This window comes from Coturnix japonica, chromosome Z (genome assembly GCF_054131305.1).
Source record: "Coturnix japonica strain WE chromosome Z, WE-NBRP24, whole genome shotgun sequence".
Taxonomy (NCBI): domain Eukaryota; kingdom Metazoa; phylum Chordata; class Aves; order Galliformes; family Phasianidae; genus Coturnix; species Coturnix japonica.
In genome coordinates, this window is record NC_140702.1 from 51,783,338 (window position 1) to 51,794,971 (window position 11,634).

The 11,634-nt window shown below is 36.8% G+C and overlaps 1 protein-coding gene and 1 long non-coding RNA gene across 6 annotated transcripts in view; one reads left to right on the forward strand and one right to left on the reverse strand.

Moving 5' to 3' along the window:
• The window catches only part of LOC146754036 (putative COBW domain-containing protein 7), a 128,185-nt gene extending 117,761 nt beyond the window's left edge, over positions 1-10,424 (reverse strand). For 2 of the 5 annotated variants that reach the window (XM_085529535.1, XM_085529531.1), the window contains exon 1: positions 156-2,645. Coding sequence is in view for 3 of the 5 variants with exons in the window: in XM_085529532.1 (XP_085385658.1) it covers positions 2,670-2,921; positions 3,024-3,092; positions 3,966-4,017; positions 5,309-5,365; positions 5,889-5,933; positions 6,982-7,145 (639 nt within the window). In the remaining 2 variants the exon portion in view is untranslated. Of the gene's footprint in view, positions 1-154; positions 2,922-3,023; positions 3,093-3,521; positions 3,607-3,965; positions 4,018-5,308; positions 5,366-5,888; positions 5,934-6,981; positions 9,915-10,343 lie in introns of those variants that run through there. The other 3 variants (XM_085529533.1, XM_085529532.1, XM_085529534.1) reach the window with 3 other exon arrangements.
• The window catches only part of LOC146754037 (uncharacterized), a 134,800-nt gene that overhangs the window by 43,615 nt on the left and 79,551 nt on the right, over positions 1-11,634 (forward strand). The window lies entirely within an intron of this gene.

Below are 11,634 nucleotides of genomic sequence, written 5' to 3' on the forward strand. Positions count from 1 at the left end.
ATGCACTGGAAACATCTCCAGAAAGGGGCAGACTCTTTTTCACTGCTTTCTCACTGCTCTTTTTCACTACACGATCTGTTGGAACAATCATGAGATCTAATTTCTAATAACATTTGAGCATGTACAATGTCACGGTTATACCAGAAATTTCATACCTGACAGTTGGTCTGACTTTATTCAATTCTTCCCTTGACACCAAATCCGTTTTATTGACGATTACAAGATCAGCTAATGCAACCTGCCTGTGCATTTGGAAAAAGAAAAAAGGAACACCTTGAACAAGCAGTTTTTTGTAAGGCAGAAGCAGTATGTCTCTCATAGCACTGTAAAATTACTATATTGTTAGTACAGGAAGGCAAACATTAACCAAACCATCAGCCAACTAAAACATCATGGAATGACTACAGTATTAGCTTCTTGAGGTGACTTGTGGCTTGTGCATTTCAGGAGACAAAAGTAGCAGCAGCCAGTGACATGAAAGACAAGCCATGGCCACTGAAATGTTTACAAGCACAGCATGCTGAGGCTTTTTCACTGCTAGCAAAAATGTATAGCTAATGGTGAGGAGACTATACTGAAAACTGTTTTTGTAGCTGAAAGTTGAGCTTCTTTCAACCTGTTATTTGTACTCTATCTGTTGTAGTTTCCATGGAAAAAAAGAGGAGGCATTATTTTCAGATCAACCTACTTATTAGAAAATTCATATCTAAGCAGAATGATCAAATGAAGTACAGAGTAATTTTTGTTTTCTACCTTTGTTTAAAAGCAAGGGAGGGGAAAACCTTAGAAAAGAAAAAGAATCAATTTTGAATGATCTTCCGCACAGTGCAGTCACTGACTATGATTAAAAAAGTGGTTTTGATATCCATACCGAGATGCTTCATTGACAAGGCCTTCTGGCTTCTCCTGTCTCAAGTGCTAGACAATAATTAAAACAGATGGATTAAGCATGTTTAAAAAACGCTCAAATTAATTTGCATTTAAACTATGCAAAAATCATTTTACACAATGTATGATTTTCATTCATACCGCTTAAGTGACTACATTGTAAGGAACTATTTTTATGGCCAACTATCAATGAAAAAGCTAGAAATGAAAAACTATTTCTGCACTTACCAATCCTCACTGTTCTGTAGGTCTGTTCTTTCAGTACACTTTACTTAGATGCCTCTGTTACCTGACATTTTATTCTACTTCCAGGCAACTACATCATCTGTTAATCCGATACAGTATGTAGTAGTCTGCCTCACTCTCTCACCCTGGGAATGAACCTATTGGTTCTTTTTTCATCTTCTTTCCATTCTATCGCAGTCTCTTCCAGATCATACAGCTCATGGACACCTTGGACTATCTCTCGATGAGATTTGCCTTGAATAGATACCAGTCCCTTACCAGAAAAATGACTGTTAGAGTATATAAACAAACCTTTAAAAACAAAATACTTACGGAGAAAAAAAGAAAAACAAAACAACTTTACAAGTACACAGAGCAGGGAAAAACCTCTGACAAATATGCAGAGGTTGATCAAAATAACAATGCAACAGAGTCATCTCTTGTAACAACCATTCTTACAATTAATAATTATACTTTGCTATACTCTGCCTTCAGCTTCTCATTTGGACCGTTACCTGGAATATTTGTGCAAATTTCAATGTCATCTCCTACCATGCCACTTTGATTGTATGTATGATATATGTCTCTATGAAAGCCTCATCACCTGTCCAAGGTGATGTAAAATAGGCAAAAATGCTGAGTCTGTTCCCACTGAGTTCTCATGCTTAACACTTACACTGTCTTGAAACAGAATCTCTCAATAGCAGAGAAAGAACAAATATCTGGGTGGTGAAATGACTAGCAATGGAATTAACAACGGAATACTTTCAAAACTAAGTCCATTAACTCACATGCCAAACGTTGCACTAAAAGAGTTTTCATCACTAGAAAACTGTCTAAAATATCATGTAAATATTACTTTGATCCCAAAGCTCAGTACAACAGAAGCATACTTCTAATCAGCAGTACAGCTAATGAGTACAACAGACAGCTTGAAGTGCATCAGCACTGCCGGCTTTATGCTGCTGTTGTTCTACTTGTCAAGAAATAAACCTTTCTTCCAGTGAAGTAGAAATAATTACCTTGCTGCCTGTGACACACATATGTTCTCAGGAAACAAATCACAGCACATTTGATTGTTTTCCTTAGACCTTGTCTAATCATACAATCGACTTTTTTATCATTTACTTAGCTTTGTGGTTTAAGGAAAATGAAAGTATATCCTCAAGCATCACCAACGTTCACCTCAGAACTATGCAATGAATCGTACATGGGGATGAATACACTTATGTGTAAATCACATCTTTAAAACTGCAGCCTGATGTAATCAAAAAATTTTAGGGGGACCATAGATAGCACTGTGCTGCATTGTTACACTCAGTTAAACTTCTGTTTATTATGCCAATAACTGTAATCATGGACAGAAACCTGTAACTACATCCCTAGCTAAGGAGCCATCTAGGTGAAATGGATGAGACCTTTCAGAGCAAAGGAGGGGAAAACAACATCACCTCCTTTCACTTATGTCCTGATCATTCATCCTGTCCCACTCATGTTTGGGACTGCAAGTCTCCCCTTTCACTACACAGCAAGTAGTACTGTGGTTTGCTTCTCTGTCAGCTACCTTGAGTGGTCTCATTGGCTGGCAGGTATTTAAGTGTCTCTACATGGATCAATGACAAACTGATGTTCTCTCTTTTGTCTGCTCTTTGACCTGTATGTGGCTGACAATACACTGCAGTTTCTTTCCATTTAAAAAGAGGGAAAGCACAAAACAAAGAGGTTGGAAGTTTCAGGCAAACCTTCAGTCTTATGACATCCATGGTACATCCAGTCCTATCTTTCACATTCTTTTCCCACAGAAGATTCTACAAAGAGGAAAAATGTTTTCACAAACAGAACAGCGTAAGATGATTTTCTACAAAAGGACACAATGATTTCGCACTTGACTGCGATGTATTCATATTTACCTGTATAAAGAGATTAAGGTTTTCTTCCTTAATATTTCCTAGGACTTCAAGTGTTACTGTCACTATGTCCTGTAAATGGAAAGACACACAAGACACACAAGATAGATGCTTAAAAGCAGCATTTAGCACACAACTGCTTATACTCTAAAGGAGTGACAGGCCAGACCCTTTCCCCTTCAATTATTTATTAAAAATCAAAACCACAAAACAGACAAAATACTGTATTTTCTCTCTAAATAAAACACAATCACCAAGATAAAAATGCAATTTAAACTGTAATATGCAAGGATTGTTTTATTGCACAGAGCAAGAGAGAAGATTCTACCCTGACATAAATAAAAGCTGGGTTACATATCTGGAAAAACAAAGCATTTCACATTCCTAACCTTCTAGCACACATGCGATTGTAGGTATTATATCAAATTTATAGGAAAACCTAATTCACTGTTACAGGTTGATCTGTTGATTTTCTGTGTAAAAACGAAGGGAAGCACTCACAGAATGTGTCTCTCTAACACCTTAAGTAATGCAAAGTTGTGAACAGCAACTCCCCAATATCTACAAACACTGACATCATTTCGACCTACGGGATAAATATCAGGTGTAAGTATAGGGCTCAATTCTCAAATCTCAATTGCTCAATAAGGACAAATATTGAAAGAATAGTATTACTTGTCTGTTGTAGTAATGCTCTCCATGTACAAGAACACTGTTTCCAACAATAGAACTCTTAAACCATATTTGAAAGCAGAACTCAGTATATACATTTACTATCTATCTATATCAAAGTACATGGCATTCAGTGTAATATTCCAGAGATCTTAAACATACTATTCTCTACCTGAAACCTTCTGAAAAAATAAGATGATTAGTATGCCATGGTTGCAGTTAACCTGAACTATCTTCTAACAGCGAGACTGAAGCAGTGCTTGTTGTAATTACCTTGTCGAGATGTGCATCTGTTGTCTTCATACTCTCCAATTTTTTCTGCAAGCTGTAAACAAGCAGATGTTGCATTTGCACTGGATGGATGCAGTGTCATTATCTCAAACAAGATCTACACAAACTCTTCAGTACTGCAGACCAAAACTAAAGTGCTGTTATCAAAGTAATTTTCAACTGTTAATTCAGCTTTAATCTCAGAATAGTTATGTTTAATTATGTTTGTTTGATCTTTCAAATCATCTGTGATAGGAAGTCTGCCACAGATTAACTGCTGGAATTCCACTGTCAATTCTCTAATTTGACTATAGTAATGTACAGAACAATTACGGATTTCCTTTCTAGATTAGGAAAAAAATTCTGACCTAAGAGTGATAAAGCAAGGAGTGACCTATTGGATGGTCATTTCTGGTTGGATTCAAGCTGTCCTTGGGCCAAGAGAGTCTGTTATGGTTAGAAACGCTTTGTTCTAACTCAGCTGTCAGTGTCTTACAAGAAAGACTTAGGAGACCCATTTTCACAACAAGGCTAGTAGTACGACCTACTAACTTTTAACCATCATAGAGTAAGTCGCCATGGACTTCTATCTACATTTTACACTCTTACATCTTTATAAAACAAAAAAGTAACTTCTGACATCTGTGGGATGATTTGTTGGGCATCACTTTTTGAAACTATGTTAGGAAGTAAAAAAGGAACAAAGCCATTGCTTCTAAGAGTAAAATGTGCAGTATAAAATGAAGTGAAATACTATACACCACTTTCTACTTAACTCATTCCCAAAGCTAATTCCCACTGCACACTGTGCAGTGTTTGCTAATTTAAAGCTGAGCCTCTTAGTCATAAAAGAACCAGAGGACATAACGGATCCAGGAACACGCTGAACAACATTTCCAAGGCTTAGGTTGTTGTGGAACTCAGAGTTTCCTGTGAAAACTAAGGTCTCCAGTTCATCACAATGTAAAGCAAGAAAAAAATTAAATCCTCTGAGTTTTAAGAGAACCAGAAAAAAGCACTGAGATCTTATTGATTACTAGTAGTACTAATGGACAACTTAAAGCCTCAACAAGGGAAAACGGGGGGAAAACGCCAAACAATCATGGGTGCTTTGGCTCTCATTTCATTTTACAAACCCTACAATCTTTTGCTGCATGTATCTCAAGTGGAAAAACATCCTCTTTCTAGTACTTCTTACTCTTACTGAGAATTGTAAACAAGTGTCTGAACTAGAACATGCAACAGAAATTCAGATGCAGACTCTGCCTAAATGTAAATGTACCTACTTCATGCGTCTATCTATGCAATGAGCATTCCTTTTAATAAAAGTGAAATTATTGCCATACCTGATTCCAGATAGACTGTCTAAAGCATGCAGGTCCGGCACATTGGAAAGATCAACTCTGCACAGATAGGGAGAGAAAGAAAGCTTTGTATTTTCATTGCATGTAAGAATTATGTGTACTGAAGCTTCGATTACTCATTTTTAAACATATAAATAATTGTTCATGTTTGTTGGTTTTTTTTCCTGATCTCTTATTCCAATGCAAAGCACCAGAAGCTAGCCCTATTTTCAGATGTCAGCAGTCAGTGCTATCTACCATGGAGTAAAGCAGCTTTCAGCTGTACAGTAATATGGGAGCATAAAAAGAGAATTTTAGTGAATACAGTTAAAAAACAAATTAATACTAAAAACCACACAAGAATCTGTTTTCTGAAAGATGTGATTTGTATTGGATGCCTAAGTGTTATCTAATTCTCTGATGGGAACAATCGTTCTGTACCTCTTTGAACACAAGCACACATTAAAACACAGTACAGGTAGGTATGCATGTGCACAGCCAACAGATCATAATGAAAGCTTGGTAAAAATAATGTCAGTGGGACAGGATTTGGTACTTGTTGGAATACAGGTTAATCTAATACCTCGACCTTTGTGTCTCCAAAATTTCGACAAGTCCATTTATTGACCTAAAACAAATAGAAAAAAGCAAAATGAGGTTAAAATGCAACTGTAATATATCCATTGAACAATTTAATAATGTAGAGCAATACAAGAAACATAACGACATCTCTCACACTGTTACTCAATGTTTTACAGTCCAAGAGGCATCAAGAAAAAGTTTGCTTTTGTGACATTTTATAGACGAACCAAGGTCAAAATTCACAACTTCTAACAATAAAATACTACTACTGAACATAGCATTTTTCTTCTCCCAGTACAAACTGCAAGGTTAAGAATTCTCAAGAGTCTGAACCACAAATAACGTTGCAAAGTATTTCTCAATATTCCATTTTGTCTGTCAGGGTACTGAGAAAGATGGAACACACCTTTGAACACTGCTTTGATTCAGCCCGTTTGTTCTTTTACATCCATGACAATTATTCAGATATCTTCCATACCCCTTTATATTTGCTAATAAACATGTATGTACTACAAGACACTGCCCCCTGTAGTTAACTCAGACAAATGGCAACAGCTGCCCAATAGTATAAGAATGTGAGCACTTAAGACAAAGGTCTATTATAAGGCATTTTTTAGGCCTAATTTAGCCAAGGAAACGGTGTGGAGTTGCACCAGAAGAGGGTCAGGTTGGGTATTAGGAAAAGGTTCTTCACCAGAGGGCGGTAGACATGGAACAGCCCCAAGCAGCCAGAGTTCAAGGAACATTTGGAGAAAGCTCTCAGACATAGAATTGGAATTTTGGGTGGTCCTGAGTAGAGCCAGAGGTTGGAGTCAATGGTCCTTGAAGGTTCCTTCCAACTTAAGAGCATTCTTGGATTCTATTCTATAATTCTACACTTCTGAGCAGGTAACATCAAATCTTACTTAGGCAAGCTGATAAGACTGTGGAAGCACAGAAATGCACTGGAAACATCTCCAGAAAGGGGCAGACTCTTTTTCACTGCTTTCTCACTGCTCTTTTTCACTACACGATCTGTTGGAACAATCATGAGATCTAATTTCTAATAACATTTGAGCATGTACAATGTCACGGTTATACCAGAAATTTCATACCTGACAGTTGGTCTGACTTTATTCAATTCTTCCCTTGACACCAAATCCGTTTTATTGACGATTACAAGATCAGCTAATGCAACCTGCCTGTGCATTTGGAAAAAGAAAAAAGGAACACCTTGAACAAGCAGTTTTTTGTAAGGCAGAAGCAGTATGTCTCTCATAGCACTGTAAAATTACTATATTGTTAGTACAGGAAGGCAAACATTAACCAAACCATCAGCCAACTAAAACATCATGGAATGACTACAGTATTAGCTTCTTGAGGTGACTTGTGGCTTGTGCATTTCAGGAGACAAAAGTAGCAGCAGCCAGTGACATGAAAGACAAGCCATGGCCACTGAAATGTTTACAAGCACAGCATGCTGAGGCTTTTTCACTGCTAGCAAAAATGTATAGCTAATGGTGAGGAGACTATACTGAAAACTGTTTTTGTAGCTGAAAGTTGAGCTTCTTTCAACCTGTTATTTGTACTCTATCTGTTGTAGTTTCCATGGAAAAAAAGAGGAGGCATTATTTTCAGATCAACCTACTTATTAGAAAATTCATATCTAAGCAGAATGATCAAATGAAGTACAGAGTAAGTTTTGTTTTCTACCTTTGTTTAAAAGCAAGGGAGGGGAAAACCTTAGAAAAGAAAAAGAATCAATTTTGAATGATCTTCCGCACAGTGCAGTCACTGACTATGATTAAAAAAGTGGTTTTGATATCCATACCGAGATGCTTCGTTGACAAGGCCTTCTGGCTTCTCCTCTGTCAAGTGCTAGACAATAATTAAAACAACTGGATTAAGCATGTTTAAAAAACGCTCAAATTAATTTGCATTTAAACTATGCAAAAATCATTTTACACAATGTATGATTTTCATTCATACCGCTTAAGTGACTACATTGTAAGGAACTATTTTTATGGCCAACTATCAATGAAAAAGCTAGAAATGAAAAACTATTTCTGCACTTACCAATCCTCACTGTTCTGTAGGTCTGTTCTTTCAGTACACTTTACTTAGATGCCTCTGTTACCTGACATTTTATTCTACTTCCAGGCAACTACATCATCTGTTAATCCGATACAGTATGTAGTAGTCTGCCTCACTCTCTCACCCTGGGAATGAACCTATTGGTTCTTTTTTCATCTTCTTTCCATTCTATCGCAGTCTCTTCCAGATCATACAGCTCATGGACACCTTGGACTATCTCTCGATGAGATTTGCCTTGAATAGATACCAGTCCCTTACCAGAAAAATGACTGTTAGAGTATATAAACAAACCTTTAAAAACAAAATACTTACGGAGAAAAAAAACCAAAACAACTTTACAAGTACACAGAGCAGGGAAAAACCTCTGACAAATATGCAGAGGTTGATCAAAATAACAATGCAACAGAGTCATCTCTTGTAACAACCATTCTTATAATTAAGAATTATACTTTGCTATACTCTGCCTTCAGCTTCTCATTTGGACCGTTACCTGGAATATTTGTGCAAATTTCAATGTCATCTCCTACCATGCCACTTTGATTGTATGTATGATATATGTCTCTATGAAAGCCTCATCACCTGTCCAAGGTGATGTAAAATAGGCAAAAATGCTGAGTCTGTTCCCACTGAGTTCTCATGCTTAACACTTACACTGTCTTGAAACAGAATCTCTCAATAGCAGAGAAAGAACAAATATCTGTGTGGTGAAATGACTAGCAATGGAATTAACAACGGAATACTTTCAAAACAAAGTCCATTAACTCACATGCCAAACGTTGCACTAAAAGAGTTTTCATCACTAGAAAACTGTCTAAAATATCATGTAAATATTACTTTGATCCCAAAGCTCAGTACAACAGAAGCATACTTCTAATCAGCAGTACAGCTAATGACTACAACAGACAGCTTGAAGTGCATCAGCACTGCCGGCTTTATGCTGCTGTTGTTCTACTTGTCAAGAAATAAACCTTTCTTCCAGTGAAGTAGAAATAATTACCTTGCTGCCTGTGACACACATATGTTCTCAGGAAACAAATCACAGCACATTCGATTGTTTTCCTTAGACCTTGTCTAATCATACAATCGACTTTTTTATCATTTACTTAGCTTTGTGGTTTAAGGAAAATGAAAGTATATCCTCAAGCATCACCAACGTTCACCTCAGAACTATGCAATGAATCGGACACGGGGATGAATACACGTATGTGTAAATCACATCTTTAAAACTGCAGCCTGATGTAATCAAAAAATTTTAGGTGGACCATAACTAGCATTGTGCTGCATTGTTACACTCAATTAAACTTCTGTTTATTATGCCAATAACTGTAATCGTGGACAGAAACCTGTAACTACATCCCTAGATAAGGAGCCATCTAGGTGAAATGGATGAGACCTTTCAGAGCAAAGGAGGGGAAAACAACATCACCTCCTTTCACTTATGTCCTGATCATTCATCCTGTCCCACTCATGTTTGGGACTGCAAGTCTCCCCTTTCACTACACAGCAAGTAGTACTGTGGTTTGCTTCTCTGTCAGCTACCTTGAGTGGTCTCATTGGCCAGCAGGTATTTAAGTGTCTCTACATGGATCAATGACAAACTGATGTTCTCTCTTTTGTCTGCTCTTTGACCTGTATGTGGCTGACAATACACTGCAGTTTCTTTCCATTTAAAAAGAGGGAAAGCACAAAACAAAGAGGTTGGAAGTTTCAGGCAAACCTTCAGTCTTATGACATCCATGGTACATCCAGTCCTATCTTTCACATTCTTTTCCCACAGAAGATTCTACAAAGAGGAAAAATGTTTTCACAAACACAACAGCGTAAGATGATTTTCTACAAAAGGACACAATGATTTCGCACTTGACTGCGATGTATTCATATTTACCTGTATAAAGAGATTAACGTTTTCTTCCTTAATATTTCCTAGGACTTCAAGTGTTACTGTCACTATGTCCTGTAAATGGAAAGACACACAAGACAGACAAGATAGATGCTTAAAAGCAGCATTTAGCACACAACTGCTTATACTCTAAAGGAGTGACAGGCCAGACCCTTTCCCCTTCAATTATTTATTAAAAATCAAAACCACAAAACAGACAAAATACTGTATTTTCTCTCTAAATAAAACACAATCACCAAGATAAAAATGCAATTTAAACTGTAATATGCAAGGATTGTTTTATTGCACAGAGCAAGAGAGAAGATTCTACCCTGACATAAATAAAAGCTGGGTTACATATCTGGAAAAACAAAGCATTTCACATTCCTAACCTTCTAGCACACGTGCCATTATAGGATTTATATCAAATTTATAGGAAAACCTGATTCACTGTTACAGGTTGATCTGTTGATTTTCTGTGTAAAAACGAAGGGAAGCACTCACAGAATGTGTCTCTCTAACACCTTAAGTAATGCAAAGTTGTGAACAGCAACTCCCCAATATCTACAAACACTGACATCATTTTGACCTACGGGATAAATATCAGGTGTAAGTATGGGGCTCAATTCTCAAATCTCAATTGCTCAAGAAGGGCAAATATTGAAAAGAATAGTATTACTTGTCTGTTGTAGTAATGTACAAGAACACTGTTTCCAAAAACAGAACTCTTAAACCATATTTGAAAGCAGAACTCAGTATATACATTTACTATCTATCTGTATCAAAGTACATGGCATTTAGTGTAATATTCCAGAGATCTTAAACATACTATTCTCTACCTGAAACCTTCTGAAAAAATAAGATGATTAGTATGCCATGGTTGCAGTTATCCTGAACTATCTTCTAACAGCGAGACTGAAGCAGTGCTTGTTGTAATTACCTTGTCGAGATGTGCATCTGTTGTCTTCATACTCTCCAATTTTTTCTGCAAGCTGTAAACAAGCAGATGTTGCATTTGCACTGGATGGATGCAGTGTCATTATCTCAAACAAGATCTACACAAACTCTTCAGTACTGCAGACCAAAACTAAAGTGCTGTTATCAAAGTAATTTTCAACTGTTAATTCAGCTTTAATCTCAGAATAGTTATGTTTAATTATGTTTGTTTGATCTTTCAAATCATCTGTGATAGGAAGTCTGCCACAGATTAACTGCTGGAATTCCACTGTCAATTATCTAACTTGACTATAGTAATGTACAGAACCATTACGGATTTCCTTTCTAGATTAGGAAAAAAATTCTGACGTATGAGTGATAAAGCAAGGAGTGACCTATTGGATGGTCATTTCTGGTTGGATTCAAGCTGTCCTTGGGCCAAGAGAGTCTGTTATGGTTAGAAACGCTTTGTTCTAACTCAGCTGTCAGTGTCTTACAAGAAAGACTTAGGAGACCCATTTTCACAACAAGGCTAGTAGTACGACCTACTAACTTTTAACCATCATAGAGTAAGTCGCCATGGACTTCTATATACATTCTACACTCTTACATCTTTATAAAACAAAAAAGTAACTTCTGACATCTATGGGATGATTTGTTGGGCATCACTTTTTGAAACTATGTTAGGAAGTAAAAAAGGAACAAAGCCATTGCTTCTAAGAGTAAAATGTGCAGTACAAAATGAAGTGAAATACTATACACCACTTTCTACTTAACTCATTCCCAAGCTAATTCCCACTGCACACTGTGCAGTGTTTGCTAATTTAAAGCTGAGCCTCTTAGTCATAAAAGAACCAGA